The sequence below is a fragment of the Cololabis saira genome, chromosome 21 (assembly GCF_033807715.1).
Source record: "Cololabis saira isolate AMF1-May2022 chromosome 21, fColSai1.1, whole genome shotgun sequence".
NCBI lineage: Eukaryota > Metazoa > Chordata > Actinopteri > Beloniformes > Belonidae > Cololabis > Cololabis saira.
The window spans coordinates 9296796-9312665 of NC_084607.1; the positions used below are offsets into that span (position 1 = coordinate 9296796).

The following is a 15870-nucleotide window of genomic DNA, read 5'->3' on the forward strand; positions in this document are numbered from 1 at the left end:
TGTCAATATCTGCAGCATCTCTCTGATGCACAGGTAAATAAACTTAATACTGATAAAGGCACGCATGATATTAAGTATATTCAATTAGTTGAAAAATTATACTTTCACATATTCTGCAACCTCTGTTCAAAGCTTTCTAAGGAACCTTGTGGGTAATATCCCAGTTTCCACACTTCAATTAATAAATTATACATAATACGAAATCAAAAAGTAAAACCAACACCAGCATTTTATTTATTTATTTTCCAAAAGCATGTAAGAAAAAAAAAAGAAAGAAACCAGAAAAAAAGAAGAATATGCACAAAATGATTGTGTATATTGATGTAACAAGGAGGGGGCGTTCACATTTTTTTTTTTTAACAATCAATAATACAACCAACCAACAGAGTGAAGAGGGAACAGAAGTGAAAAACCTAAAAACACAGTTCAAGTGTCCTTTTTCTGTAAGGCCACCTTAATCCACAGGTCAAGTCGTCTTTATAGAATACCGTCGCAAAGATCGTACATTTGAAAAGTCTCGGTGATGAAAGAAATTACAATTAAGTCAACGTTAAGTCTATCGTAAAAATAAAATGACTCACAGATTTAACAGTAAAACATTACACTGCAATCATTCACCTGAGCCTCTTGGCACCAGTGTAAAATGTACCTTGTTTGCTCTAATACATTGAGAAGATTCAGATTTTTGCTTTTGTACCTTGGCGAACTGCTAACAGGAAAAAAAATTTAAAAAAATAAATAAAATAAAAAGACAGCATTCGTGGATACAATTCTCTTGAGTTTAAAGCATTCCCTGGGATCCAGAGGTTTGTTTTAAAACAACATAAGAAAACATACAATGCATTTTATACGTGGATAGAAATAGTTGTACAGGAAAATTGACTGCTGGTTGGGTGAAGTAATATTATGTGAGACTTGAGAGCAAAAAAGGGTCTGTTTTTGAAACGGCTTGAATTGAGGACTTCCTAGTAAGGATCTGTGCACTCCAAGTGCACCAGAAAAAGTAATAAGGTTAGCTCGTCATTTCTAAGGCTTCTTTATTTTTATAAGTTTATTTATTTAAAAAAAAAAAGTATCTACTTAAGTTCAACTCTTTCCCACACAGCATTCTTAGATTCACAGTAAACCTTCAGCCATAAAAAGTACTTTGTATTATTCAAGTGTCAGTGGTATTCAGATTTTATCATGTTTTAATGGTTTTAAACTGTGCTGAATATGTGTGTATATATTTATACACACACATACATAAACACACCTGTGGAAATCTTGTTTAAGTGGATTCTCTTAGGTTTTGAAATTTAATATGATGGAGAGTAGTCGGTTTGCAGCAGCTGCACCTGCAGCCTGAGGCAACATTTTTTAAAACATTGAGTAAAGGCTAAGTGAAGTTCATGGGCACATTTCTACTCCTCTGCTCACGCTAGACACTACTGTCACTCTTTCCCCAGCAGGGGGTGCTCTGCCCTGGGTCTTGCATGCAGCATGCAGGCACACATCAGGGGACCAAGTGGAACAATCTACTTATCTATTGTTAATCAGTATTAAGAAAAAAAAAATAGGTCCAATTACTAAGCTGTATGACAGGAGATACGAACAGGAAGGCATTCATTTAAAAGGGAACTCTATTCACTCTTACTGGGTGGAACAGGTGGACACCGATTGGAGAGGCTACATATATGTTTCAAACTACTCAGCTTTATCAAAATACTACACAGGGAAAACCAGTTGAAGACATGAACGACACAGATGCGTCAAGAAACAAAAGGAGCAAAGTTGTTGAATCGCCCCTGACGCTCAGACTCGGCTTTCAATGAACCAAATGTTCAAAGTTCCTCGTAAAAAGTTTCATAAGCGAGCTTGAAGATTTTTTTTTTTGAACATTTTGTCTGGTGATCATATACGTTTGTGCAACACAAGAGTACAAGAAGGGTGGAGAACGTTCACTAATCACAAACTACAGCTCTATGTACAGATACTTTACAAAAAAAAAAAAAGAAAAAACAATCGGAGAATTCCATTACAATTTCAACAATAAAAGCACAGAGAAAATCTATTTTTGATTTTCTCTTTAAGAAATAGTTTGCTATGCATCGATAAAACCAAACCATTCACAACACAAGAGGTCAATACAGTCATAAAATAAGGCTATCAAGACCCAGTCATACCAACATGCAAGGATAAGACTCGAAGTGGTCATTAAAAACAAGAACCGGGGGATGAAGTGAGTAGTAATAAAAGTAAACCTAAAAATTCGACGTGAGGTGAGCTGTTGCCGATGTGCACGGTTCTTATACAGTACTCTGTACCCTGTTTGTTCCCTAAATATATGAAACCAGACAAACTTGTCTGACACAACTGTCATAGTATTGAGGATTATTCTGATTGTTTGAATGGGTTAGACTTTAAAATTTCTGCATTTTCCTAATTCTTGGTTGAATATTGACCAGTGCATGCTCCACTGGAAAACACTGATGCTCTGAAACCCCTCTGAAATGTATGCCCGATTATACAATGAATATATTCCGAATAGAAAAATGGGTGCAAGACTAAAATAAAAAAAAAAAAAAAAAAAAAAAAAAAAACGTACAGTACAGACCAAACGTTTGAACACACTTCCCCATTTGTTTGAAGGAGAAGGTGTCTCCAAACCTTTGGTCTGTACTGTATACGTTACACTTCCCATACCAGAGAAGGCTTTTGGTCACAATCAACTACCAATTCCAAACATGAAATTGGAAAATAAGCGAATTTATCAGCAAAATTGATCTCTAAATTATTGTAATGACTGCCCAGTCATTTCCAAGACATTTGTGCATGTGCCTTTTGTGGTGGCATTCAAAAAAAGCATGTGAGCATGTGGTTGATTTAAATGTACCCCAGCATAAGAGGCAGGTGTTTATCGTAACACACTGGAGGTGTCAGGATGAGAAAAAGAGGAGGAAGGTGTTAGATGGGACGCGGGCAGACACGATTATGGCGTCTTTGTTATATTATCTGTCTCCTTGGAGGCCCAGAGCTCTTTGTGCTGCTTGCGTCCAAAACCCTCATCGTAGTTTCCTCTGCTTTTGAAAAGCTGCTGGAAGTGGGGTTTGCAGTAAAACTCGCCTTGAAGAGCCGCAAAACTGCCAAGGCTGCCGAAAGAGGAGGAATTACAGAGTTATTTACAAAACAAAGAATCTGGAAAAAAAGGAAAAATTAGAAGACTCCTAAAAAGTAATAAATAAAGACAGTGAATTAATTATATGTATATAAATATTCACCTGAGTTTGGCGTTGCAGTGCTTGCAGCAGAAACAAGATGAATGGAAGATCAGGTTGTTGGCAACCAATCTCTCCATTGGGTAAACGGTCTTCTGACACGTTTGACACACTTCCTTTTGGGTCTTGAAGCTGAAGGACTGAACCCATAAAAAAAAAAAAATAGCGTTTAGTACCACACACAAAATTTATCAGAGGTATAGGTAATAGAATCCCTGAAGATGAAAACCAATTGCTTATAAAAAGGAGCAGAACACCCTGTTTGAGCCCCGTTTGCTCTCTTGTGAGATCAAAAGGATGAGGAAAGTGCAGCGGAGCACAAAAATCATACACAGATGAATAAACAGCCGTGAATAAAAGGATGTCACAGAAAAATACACAATGTACATTCACCTTTGAGCGATGAACAGGTTTTTCTTCGGTGGCGCTTCTGGTGTCCTGGGAAGAAAGGAAGTAAAAAAAACAATTTAACATCTGAAGACACTGTTGACATTGCTCTCGTGCCATATAACCTCCATCTACCCGGTCAGACAAACATTAAGAACTGTGTCAAAACCAAGATTTCATATCTGTCCTATCAGGTTATGACAAACAGAACATTTTCCAATGATTGCAGTGTACTCTTTGTACCTTTTACCTACTTGTTTACCTTGACAATCTGATCTATTTCCCTCTGCTAGTTCCCTTTCATTCATCTGTCTCTTTTCACCCCGGGGAGAGGATCAGGTGCCTTCTGTCTGGTCATGTGAGCCGAGCTGTGGCCTGCTCTGCGTGGAGCTGCCCTCCGCAAAGCACAGTCACTCAGAAACAGATTTCCAATTGCAAAATTTAAAATGGTAGTAATAGACTCCCTGATAAAATAACATAAATTGTCACTAGAGCTGCCCATCTTTATTTTTAAGCTCTTCGTCAAGTAAATAATGATGGAAATGTGCTAGTTTATTATTTTTAAGTCTTGATGTTTTTAAAAATCATATAACACAAGTGTGACAGGAACAATCGAATGATTTCTGAGGCCCTGAGAAGGAGAAAAAGAAAAACACACGTTGTTGAAAGTGACACTGTAGTTATGGCTCCATCTGCCCTCTGAATGACTGAAGGGAAAGGCTTGAAGCATTATCATTTGTTTATCTAAGGATAACTACTAATTCAACGAGATAATAAACACAAAAACATTCAAAAAAGGGAAGAGAAGCCTCTGTGGAGGAGGTAGAGGAAAAGTTCAGTGCAGACTTTGCTGAAAGCCTGTTATATAAGACAATTTGGCTGGAGCTAGGGACAGGGTGGAGCTAGATGGGATGGGAAGGTGTTAGACCTTCTACCAGGGTTGTAAAGAAAGTTATGGCCCACGTATATGCAAAAGCAGGAGAAACTACTGGAATCTAAATTTGTGGTAATTTTCTCTCTAAAAACACATGTCAATGGCATAATCAGATTAACTGCTGTTGTGCATTAACAGGCGTCATTGCAATACAGAAGTCCTGCTCACTGAGGTGCAACATTTCCCCTGGTCTGAGTAACTAGACATTAGAATCAAAGCAACTAAATGAGGGGAAAAAAATAAAAAAAATAAAAATCTGACAGTTCCAGCTTCAGTTTGCCATGCTTCTTCTGTCATATTGCCCTGCCTCTTCTGTACATCACTCAGGAGTTTGCCTCCCATTGGTTTTTGGGTCTCTGATCAGTAATCAACACAGCATAAATCCTGCCTGTAATTTGCGTACTATTTTCTGACACGGCTTCATTAACGTATCACTTTACAAATGAGCTAGAGGCGTTGCCTTCACTTATGAAAACCGGATGACATGTTTTGAAATGGCAAGTTTAAGTACAGTGAGGCCACACAGCTTCCTGCAGATGCAATCGCATCTCAACCGTCTCCTCATCCTCTTGAGAGCAGTTCATTTGTAGCTGCTGGCTACCAGACAGATCACACTCTTCTCGTAATGCACCAGACTGAATGCTAGACCGCTTCCTGTTGTTATTGTGCAACTGCTCAGTCAGGAAAGATACTTTGATCTTCTTTAAAAAGTTTGAATGTGTACAGATCTTATATTACATCTTTACAGATTATTTGTAAGCAATTCTCTTTTTGAAATGAAACCATGACATTAATGTAGCCATAAAAAGAAAACTGATAACACTGAGGGGAAATGCTTGCCAATATATTCCTGGTAAAAACAACCCTGCAAGATCAGATGGTATGTTCGGGACAGGCATGCACTCCAAACATGTACACTCTGCAAGACTTCAACTTGTACAATCTTGTCTTCTTTTGCCTTATATGTACATACGTCTCAGCTGCCACAAAACAGCCTGAATGCGGCAGGAAGCTGTTATGACACATCTAGTTTCCTCCGTCTTGCCGAGTCCCAACAGAGGTAATTAAAGTTTTAGTATACTTCGTCCAGAAATTGGTACTTAACCACTTAATAAAAGCACTGGAAAACAATGATTTCTTTGATACCATTCAAAATATATATTAGTCTTTCAGACGAATTAATGGAAAATGAAATTTGGGTAAAAGAAAAAGCCATTATGAACATAGAACAAGGTGTTTGTTATCAGGGATTATAATGCAATTCATTAGTTCTGCTTTGTCCAACACAGAACTGTGGAGCAATCTGACATACCAATGTGAAGCTGGAGCCAGCTGGAGTGTGGTTATCTAACCAAAGAGCACTTTCAGCCAAGTGTTCAAATCTTCTTACAACAGAGCCTCAACTCTTAGCTCACAGCAACAGTTCCTCAAACTGAGCCCTCACATCGGTATTAATCTCACCTGCACGTGTCAGCCTGCATGTGTTCACACTGCAAACACCCAGGAGCATGTTGTCGGAGTGCAACGGGCTCCCCTGTGGGGGTTAATTTGCTCAGAGGAATAGTCCAACTCTCACTTCTGTTTGGTAAATGAGAGGCCACGCTTCAGACTGGATTTTACACTCTGGTTTTTAAAACCAACGACAGACATGAGTTACTTCAAGCTAGTTTTGAAAAGTTCCGATTTAAAAAAAGCTCAATTCTCTTAAAAAATAGCCTATATTGGTCATTTGTAACAGATAACTTCCACTATAGATGAGATGGGTTTTAAATTAAACCTTAATTTCAAGGTTTTTCTGCAAAAAAACAAAACAATTCTACATTTTTCTATTATGCATGTAGAAGCAGAGTTAAACACCAGACACCTTCAAAATGCCCCCCCGTCACCACTATTTATTTATTTATTTTTTAAATCAGAGGATTAAATGCAAATTAAACTTGCCTGACAGATCAGACCCACATCTATACGGATGTAGGGTCTGAAAACAGCCAATAAGACCTCCCGATTCAAGGTCAACAGTTTATCAAACAGCCGTTATACGCAGTTGGTTAGCACTATGACCACTTTGAGCAACAAACAAAGTGACTTATTCAGAAGGAAAACGAGTCAATGGGAGAGTGTGTTGCGTAGAAGACTCAATGAACTTCTGCCGTAACCAGTCAGCAAATATATCTACCTTTTTAGGTTTATGTTGCTTTTACAACACTGTTCAATATTTACTCCTTTGCTCGCTTGGTCATGCTCTAGTTTTCTTTAGCATCACTACTTTCCAGAGTTTCTTGGTTGCATTTGCCATAATGTTCACTGTACTAGCAAAATGTTTCTTGATAAACACTTATTGCAAGAAAAAAGTGATATGGGAGAGCAAAGTTACTTTACTATGTTTTTTCCCTGAATAGCAGGTAAGGGGGAGTTAGATGGCAATTCCTAAAAATAATCAAATACTCCTTCAAATGAAATTGAAACTGATGTTTTGAAATGCTGTCTATCACAGCATTTCTGCACAGGTTAGAGTATGTTGTTGGGATAAAAGAGAGAGCTCTAGGCTGGTTTAAATCACATCTATCTGACAGATTCCAGTTTGTTCATGTTGATGAAGTGTCTTCAGAGCAGATGAGGGTCTGCTATGGTTTTCCTGCAGGGTTCAGTGCAATCTTGTTCAGTTTATACATGCAGCCCTTGGGAAGTATTTACCCAGAAGCACTGCATACATTTTCATTGCTATGCTGATGATATGCAGCTGTATTAGTCTATGAAGCAAGATTAAACTGTTAGCCAACCTTCAGGCAGGTCTTAGGGACATCAAGGACTGGATGTCCACTCAGTTTTTGCTTCTAAAATTCAGATGAGAGATTATTATTTTTTTGTCCCGAACACCTTCCAAAGGGATAAGATGGTGTTGCGATGGCCTCCGGTGCTACTGGGGGGAACCTTTTTTCAATCAGGATTTGTCGTTTAAACAGCATGTTAATCAGGTTTGTAAGACAGTGTTTTTCGATCTTCGTAATATATCGGAAAGATTACAAGCAACCGCTCCCAGAGTGATGCAGAAAAACTAATTCACACATTTGTATCTTCTAGACAAGATTACTGTGTAATAATGTATTATTAGCAGGATGCACTATTACTACAGAACCAACTACCAATTTGAGTTAAGGAGGCCGACACCACCTCCACCTTTAAAACCAAACTTAAAAACATGTCCGTTTAGTAGGGCTGGGCGATATATCGAGATTTTAATATATATCGATATATTTTCAAACACGATATGGTATGAGACAATATCGTTTATATCGATTTAAAAAAAAATTTTTTTTTTTTTTTTTACATTTTTTTTTTTAATGATTTTGATATAGCTTATTTTGTGACAAATTGACTTGAATGTTTTATTTGAGATTTGCACAAATGTTTTGTCATTTGCACAACTGTCAACCTCAGTGGAAAAGTCTGCCTGTTACTGTCTACATTGTATTAATTGCACAGTGTATTTTAATTTAATTGTTATGCAGGAAAGGGATATTTGTTTTATTTTATTCAAGAAGCATTTTTATTCTATATATGCAGGCAGTTTATTTTTATTTCATTTGTTTTATACATTTTGATATTGTGCAGACCTCTGTTAATAAAGGAACCTGTGTGACATTTGGCACGAGGCTTTGTATTAAAACTGACTGTTTTTTTAAGGGTTTGCCTCAGAAAAAAATTAAGCTAACAGAGATGCTATGCTATAATGCTTTGGGGGAAACCCCAATTAAGGCACAGAAAAAATATCGAGATATATATCGAGTATCGCCATTTAGCTAGAAAATATCCAGATATGACTTTTGGTCCATATCGCCCAGCCCTACCGTTTAGTAAAGCCTTTAAGGGGTGTCGGACCCCAGTCCTCGAGGGCCGCAATCCTGCATGTTTTAGATGTCTCCTTGCATCAACATACCTGATTCAAATTAATGGTCGTCACCAGCTTGTCATCAAGGTCTGGACAGCTCTGTTGGTGTCACAGCTACTTTTATCACGGTGTGCTGAAGCAGGGAAACATCTGAAACATGCAGGAATGTGGCCCCAAACTCTAGTGTGTAAGGGCCAGTAGTCATAGCTGCAGCTACAGAACCAGATTAGAGCAGCTGGTGTTAAATATAGCTTCATTGTAGATATGCTGCCATAGGCCTACACTGCAGGGGGGCACCAACATGATCCACTGAGCAGTGCCCCTCATCCCTGTTTCTCTTTCCTTACTTCAGATCAACCCTCTGGTATTAATTAGAAGTAGCTCATAACCAACCTTGCTGACCTGCAGTCCCACCGTCTGACCATCCCAGAGCTTCCACCTGTGTGTATAGATGTCTGTTGGAAATCTGCTGACATCTTGACCTGCAGTCCCCCCCTCTGACCAGCTTAATGTCTGCTGTCTAAAGCCGTTTATATCGTCATCCCTGTAGTACAAAAATGTACCATTGTGTCTGTTTCTCCTCTCTCCGTTCTTCAGTCTGTCAGTCTGATAACCTTTTCTCTGCTCTGCCCAGCTGGCCTTCACTCCCCACTAGGGGAGTTTTTATCTGCCATTGTTTATGTAATGATTGCTCAGAGGTCAATCACACCACAGACCAGAATCATAGAGTATAATTATTCAGTTTTCCATCACTATGTCCTGTGTGTTACCAGCATGAGAGGCAGGTAACACAAAGCTCCAATACTGGTTTCAAAAGAGGCTGAAGAGAGGGTGGGGTCAAATGGCTGACCCCCCCCCCCCACCAAAACCATCTGCTGCAACCAGAACTGCAAAGACATGGTTGAAAAGAAAACTTTTGTACTGTGCCTCTGTGGTATTTTGACCAAAGCATGCTAAAGATATTTGATTAAAACTGAAGGAAATTTTGTAGAGTTTCAAGAAAAAAAGAATAAATAAATAGAGTAACAGGGGTCTCCATAAACAAGTCCCAAGAAGTCTTTCAAGAGTTACAATGGTGAAAGATCAACATCTTCTTGAACTTGGGAAAAGTTATCTTTACCTTTTCCTCTTGTAGCGTTGAAGACAAAACACTAGATAATCCCCACCACGTCTTAAATTTATCATCCCACTGTGCTGCACTATTCACCACAGCGAGACCTTTCAAGGACTACATAAACAGATGTCGTCTGTAATTTATCAAATATAAGGTCTGCATCGTCTCTTACTCTTTATTTTTAGAAGCGTAATCATAGCATAATCGGACAAATAGAAAGAATAAATGTGAAGCACCTAATCCTAGAAACACAAACAATATTAATTAAGCCCTTTTATTAGCTATCAAGCTGTTAAAAAAAAAATAATAACATCCGACAACAATTTCAAGACCAGACCAATTTTGCAAGGTACATGTTATTTCGCAACTCTGTTTGAACTTGCAAGCCACTTTGAAAATACCTGTTACATAGAAGATAAAAAGCATCTTTAGTTCAGTCAATAACGCTAAATATCCAAAAGCCAAGCAAGTTATGTAGACAATAAGATCTTGGAAGGGAAAACACACTCGTGACTGAAAGAGGTCAATAAACTTTTCTGTGATACAAACAAATGCTGATCATGAGGTTGAGACACTTGACTGACTGGATTAATGCTGGATGAAATTCTCTCATTCATGAACATTTAGTTGAAGATTCACCACACCACTGAGCAGAGTAATCATATTTGATCAGCCACTTCTTCTGTTCCCTTCCCTTTTTTTTAACCTCTTACATGTACCAGACAGTGATGGAGCATTTCTCTGCAACAGGAACCAGAGGTTGTCCATTGCATGCCTGCATATCTGCTTTGTCAGCTGACCCATACTTGTGTTTCTTTGTTGTTTTTTTTATTTCAAAATTTCGATTGAACATTCAGACAAAATCTTTACGAAGTTATATTAATATAGGGTTATGAAGAATGTTAAACAAAAAACAAGGGCTGTAACTAACATCTGGTGATTATATGTGATTATTTTTTCTGACTGAGAATTTAAAACCAAATTAATCCATGGTGGTTTGTGTGAAAATCGGCAAATTTTTACAGGCCATTGCCAAAATAATAGTGGAGTAATTTTCAAGCAGCAGGTTAAAAAAATAAATAAATCCATACTAAAAACCTAATAGTTGAAGTTGAACCCTAAACCTTGTATAAAATCTACAATTAACTAAAATTTGCATGCATCTTTTGTGAGAATCAGGCCGCTTTCAGATGAAAAAAAGTGATGTTGACTTTCAATCTGTTACTAACAGTAACTTCCCCTCATTTAACTTCAAACGTTGTCTTTGCTCAACGTTTAGTTCCTTTTTTAAAACAACTGCTCAAAGTCCCAATTAAATGGCTGAGATCCTTTTATCTCTGACTCCGCTATATATTCAATACTCGGCACTTAATTTATTTAAAAGTTTAAATTCATAAAATCAGATACTGAATGACAAAATTTGAGGCTGTGCTTCATGAGAATGCAACATGTCTAATTTCTGTGCATAGACCATAAACCACATGATGCTGGAGTGTTGAAGACATGAAAGATGATAGCTGGTGCAGGTATGCTGCAGCAGCTGGACTTTTTATGTTTTTTTTCTCTCTTAAATTTAAAATAACAACCATTGAGAGCCTGTGTAAAAATATGTTAAAGGCATGAAACCTGTGTTGACTTGACAGAGGGAGATTTTGCTGCCTTCAGCAAATCTGTGAAGGTGAGGCGAAAACACCCATATGTGCTTCACCTGATCAGATCTTATCTGGAGAAAAAGGTACATTTCACAATCAAATTCTTCTCTATGGAATTCAGGACAACATGCCTCATCCAGTCTTGGGGGAGATTTAAAAAAGAAAAAAGAAAGAAAAAAAAAAAGCAACCAAAAAACAAAACAGAAACTTGCATGCAAATATCTGCTCTGCAATCACAGAAAACTTTCCACTACAAACTTAGCAACTTTCTGAGACAGGAACAACCTGGGGCAACTCAGGAACAGAAGGTTTACTGTTTAACACTATGTCAGTCAATAAAGGCACTTCTAGAAGTTCTAAATACTTGGAAATGTGACATATCGGATATCTGCCGATTACACTGTGGGAAGTGATAATAATATGAAGGATTGCATGTTGTTTAGGCTGAGAGGGACCGAAAAGGGAAAAAAACTAAATGTGAGTCATACGGATCTCAAATTCAAACTAAACAGGAAAGGATAGGAAATTAGACTGCCAAAAGAACAGTGAAGCTATTACAGTTCAGTTTCTTCTTTTGCAGTGATTAAATGACACCAGACAACTCTTGTCATCTCACGAAGACTAGTGTGTTGTTGCTCTGGTAAAACATCCAGCCATTTGGTTACAACTCAAGAAGGGTGTCTGAGATTTGTTTTACAAATGAACTTCTTCGGGTAAACGAAACAAATGAAATATTTCAAAGTGAAAGGAATAGGCTTGTCTGCTGTGTTTAGAAAAAGAAAACTAGATTTAGTGAGCCTAAAATGAGTTTGCATTCCCCACAAAAAAAAAGCAAAGCAACAACTTTCTTTTCAGATTTGTGTGCGTTTATCTGTGCTGGCTGGAAAAACGATGCTCTCACACAGCTAATTTGGCTTGCAAAAATCGAGTATCATGTACAACAATATACAAAATGAATAATAAAAACACATCTATTGGAAGCCAAAACATAAACAAAGGCATTTAAATGCCATGAACTTGGTGGAGACCTATTTACTTCTGTTTCTCACATCTGACAGCAAAGGTTCCATGTAAACATATGGCACCTCCAGCATGAACTGCAAATCAGGATTTTGAGCCGTTAATGGTAATTGTTCGACAGACGAACATATGGTCTAATCAAATAGTCTTCACTGCAGCTTTGGAAGACGTGCTTTGTCTGGAGCCTTATTGTTTATCTTTTTTAGGTCAAACAAAGATACACGACAGACAGACTCTCAAAAACACCAGAATGATGACACACACGAGCCAATGGAACAGGGTGTCAATCTGTGCTGTCAACTCCTGCTGTCAATCCACACTGATGATAGCAGGAAAACAAGCGTATACTTACTTAAGCCTTGTGGCCATATGCTTGGGGTAGTAATTACAGACTGCGGAGGCTTGTGGTGCCTCAGATGGATAAAAAAAACGTGGTTTTACAATAAAAACAAAGGAAATAAATCTGTTTTCTTTTGCTGGGGTAAAGAGTTGTAATGTAAAGCTTGTAGGCGAGTTTGCACGCTTCAGTGGAGATTTAGAAAAGGACCACTAGTTAAAGTTCAGTGTCTGAGTGATTAACAGGTTGAGGTTGTTTTGTTTTTTGGGCCACATATCTTAATCTTAAAATGTTGTAGGTGAGGTGATGCCAGTTAATAATCAAGTAAGTAAATCAAGTCTAGTAAGGTTTATAAAATATAAATAAATGCTTTCAACCATTACATAAACCAGGATACCAAACTGCATGCACCGTTCATTCAAAATCTTATGTTTTAATTATTATTATTAAATAATATATACATTATTATTATATTTTTTTAGATAGCTGGTTTAAATGAGTTATATAAACCACAGTAGTTTGGACTCAACATTTATCCCACAGTCTGAAAAAACAAAATACAAATGAACCGTTGAAAACCTGCACATTTCTGTTAATATTTGAGCAGAAGGAAGGCTGGTGGAATAAAAGCTTGCCTTTGTTGACAGTGCATTGTTCACAAAAGTGAAATAAATGTGTTTTGTCGATGTTAATTAGCCACCAGGCTAGCAACCAAGCAGACAGGACAGTGTTGGCGTGTTAAGGCTGATTTATGGTTCTGCGTTACACCGACGCAGAGCCTACGGCGAAAAATACGCGGCGACGCGCTCCATACGCGTACCATACGCCGTCGATTTAACGCAGAACCATAAATTTAGGCTTTATGGGAACACGGGTGTTTAAATTATCGACATATTTCAGAGCAAAAATCAAATAATATTGGCGCACATAATAAAGGAGCCCCTGAATGGCTAAACCTTCCCAAAATAGACGGACATCATCGCCTCACACACAATAAAAAAAACAAAAAAACCCAGAGAAGCAGAAGGGAGGAGAGGCTGCAGACACACGGTGCAAAAAAACCCCAAAAAACACTCACCATCTGGGCTGCTTTGTCTGCGATGCGCTGGATGATAACGCACAAACAGTTAACTGAGAAGATAGAGGCGGGTAGTTTGTCCTGCTCGCTGTCGTCTGAGAGGGCTTTGTGGTGTTAGATGAGCTGCTGCCGGCGAGTTTGTAGCTCCACTCAGTCCGCTGCTCGTCTTTTCTCCTCATGAGGATGTCGCACCTTATTGGTTCCCATCTGCCCCTGACGCCTTCACGGCCGCGTCGGACAAATCAACCCCACCATGCAAGTCGAAGACCTGTTTACAGTATTAGAAGTATCGCAAATTGCTTTATATTTTAAAGGATTAAGTTATTATGACTGTTAAGTAATAAAGTGTGTATTTTTTTGTTTAAATAGTGGCTCTGTTTATAAGCCATGTCACGAATATTCATATAGTCGCCAAATTTCTCATTCAATTGAACATATCATCCGTTTCCTTTGTCATGGTTTTAGTCTGAATACTAATGTCACACAATTTCACGGATTCTCGATCTAAAATAGCCTAAAATATTCATTTTTTAATAGTTTTCTTCTATGCAATTTATGCAATGAATAAAAGTATATTCTTGCTTTCACATGTTTGCAAAAAAACTAGACATTTCTAAATACACAGGCCGTTATGGTTGGATTGTTACACACTCAGGTTTATTGGCCAACTTTGAACATGCCAGACAGGGAATTTGACTCTCAATGGCGCTCACTGTACAGTAAATAGGCAAATGATCTTATTAACATATATACAATAAAAAACAGTGAAAGGTGCAGCAGTATGATGTAGACATGGTTAATGAAAGGTGCATTGTTACAGCATATGATTTAGGTTAATTATTATTATTACTATTATTATTATTATTATTATTATTATTATTATTATTGCACAGTGATTGATTACTCTGAGACTCTGACTGTTGAGTGTGTGTAGCTGATGTAGATGAAAACAACTGGAAATTCTCAACTTCAATAGTATCACTATAGTGACAGTTTATGTCTAACTGCCACTCTGGATCAATTATTGTGTTTTGAAATAATAAAAGATATGCTTGGTAAAAAGGGATATCTTTATTTAAATATTGGTTCTGTTTATAAGCCATGTCACGAATAACCATATAACAGCCAAATTTCTCATTCAATTGAACATATCCATTTCCTTTGTCATGGTTTTAGTCTGAATACTAATGTCACACAATTTCACGACTTCTCGATCTAAAATAGCCTAAAATATTCATTTTCTAATAGTTTTCTTCTATGCAATTTATGCAATAAATAAAAGTATATTCTTGCTTTCACATGTTTGCCAAAAAACTAGAAATTTCTAAATACACAGGCCGTTATGGTTGGATTGTTACACACTCAGGTTTATTGGCCAACTTTGAACATGCCAGACAGGGAATTTGACTCTCAATGGCGCTCACTGTACAGTAAATAGGCAAATGATCTTATTAACATATATACAATAAAAAACAGTGAAAGGTGCAGCAGTATGATGTAGACATGGTTAATGAAAGGTGCATTGTTACAGCATATGATTTAGGTTAATTATTATTATTACTATTATTATTATTATTATTATTATTATTATTATTATTATTATTATTATTATTATTATTATTATTATTATTATTATTATTGCACAGTGATTGATTACTCTGAGACTCTGACTGTTGAGTGTGTGTAGCTGATGTAGATGAAAACAACTGGAAATTCTCAACTTCAATAGTATCACTATAGTGACAGTTTATGTCTAACTGCCACTCTGGATTAATTATTGTGTTTTGAAATAATAAAAGATATGCTTGGTAAAAAGGGATATCTTTATTTAAATATTGGTTCTGTTTATAAGCCATGTCACGAATAACCATATAACAGCCAAATTTCTCATTCAATTGAACATATCCATTTCCTTTGTCATGGTTTTAGTCTGAATACTAATGTCACACAATTTCACGACTTCTCGATCTAAAATAGCCTAAAATATTCATTTTCTAATAGTTTTCTTCTATGCAATTTATGCAATAAATAAAAGTATATTCTTGCTTTCACATGTTTGCCAAAAAACTAGAAATTTCTAAATACACAGGCCGTTATGGTTGGATTGTTACACACTCAGGTTTATTGGCCAACTTTGAACATGCCAGACAGGGAATTTGACTCTGGTTATTTCGCTCACTGTACAGTAAATAGGCAAATGAT

General features: G+C 37.2%; 1 protein-coding gene across 1 annotated transcript; it reads right to left on the reverse strand.

Annotated features, from left to right (window-relative positions):
• Positions 1–224: 224 nt before the first annotated feature.
• limd2 (LIM domain containing 2) lies at positions 225–13840 on the reverse strand. Its single transcript, XM_061711925.1, has 4 exons — positions 13669–13840; positions 3651–3695; positions 3261–3397; positions 225–3131 (listed from the first exon to the last, which is right to left on the reverse strand). Exons 1-4 carry the CDS (start codon positions 13669–13671, stop codon positions 2972–2974), a joined length of 345 nt encoding a protein of 114 aa, XP_061567909.1. The 5' UTR covers positions 13672–13840; the 3' UTR covers positions 225–2971.
• Positions 13841–15870: the final 2030 nt, after the last annotated feature.

What these genes read in the sequence shown, in the direction of transcription:
- limd2 (XM_061711925.1), bottom strand. An exon ending in AACCTGTTCATCGCTCAAAG is followed by an intron (nt 3,398 to 3,650) that starts GTGAATGTACAT and finishes TTATGGGTTCAG; the next exon opens with TCCTTCAGCTTCAAGACCCA. An exon ending in CACTGCAACGCCAAACTCAG is followed by an intron (nt 3,132 to 3,260) that starts GTGAATATTTAT and finishes CTCTTTCGGCAG; the next exon opens with CCTTGGCAGTTTTGCGGCTC.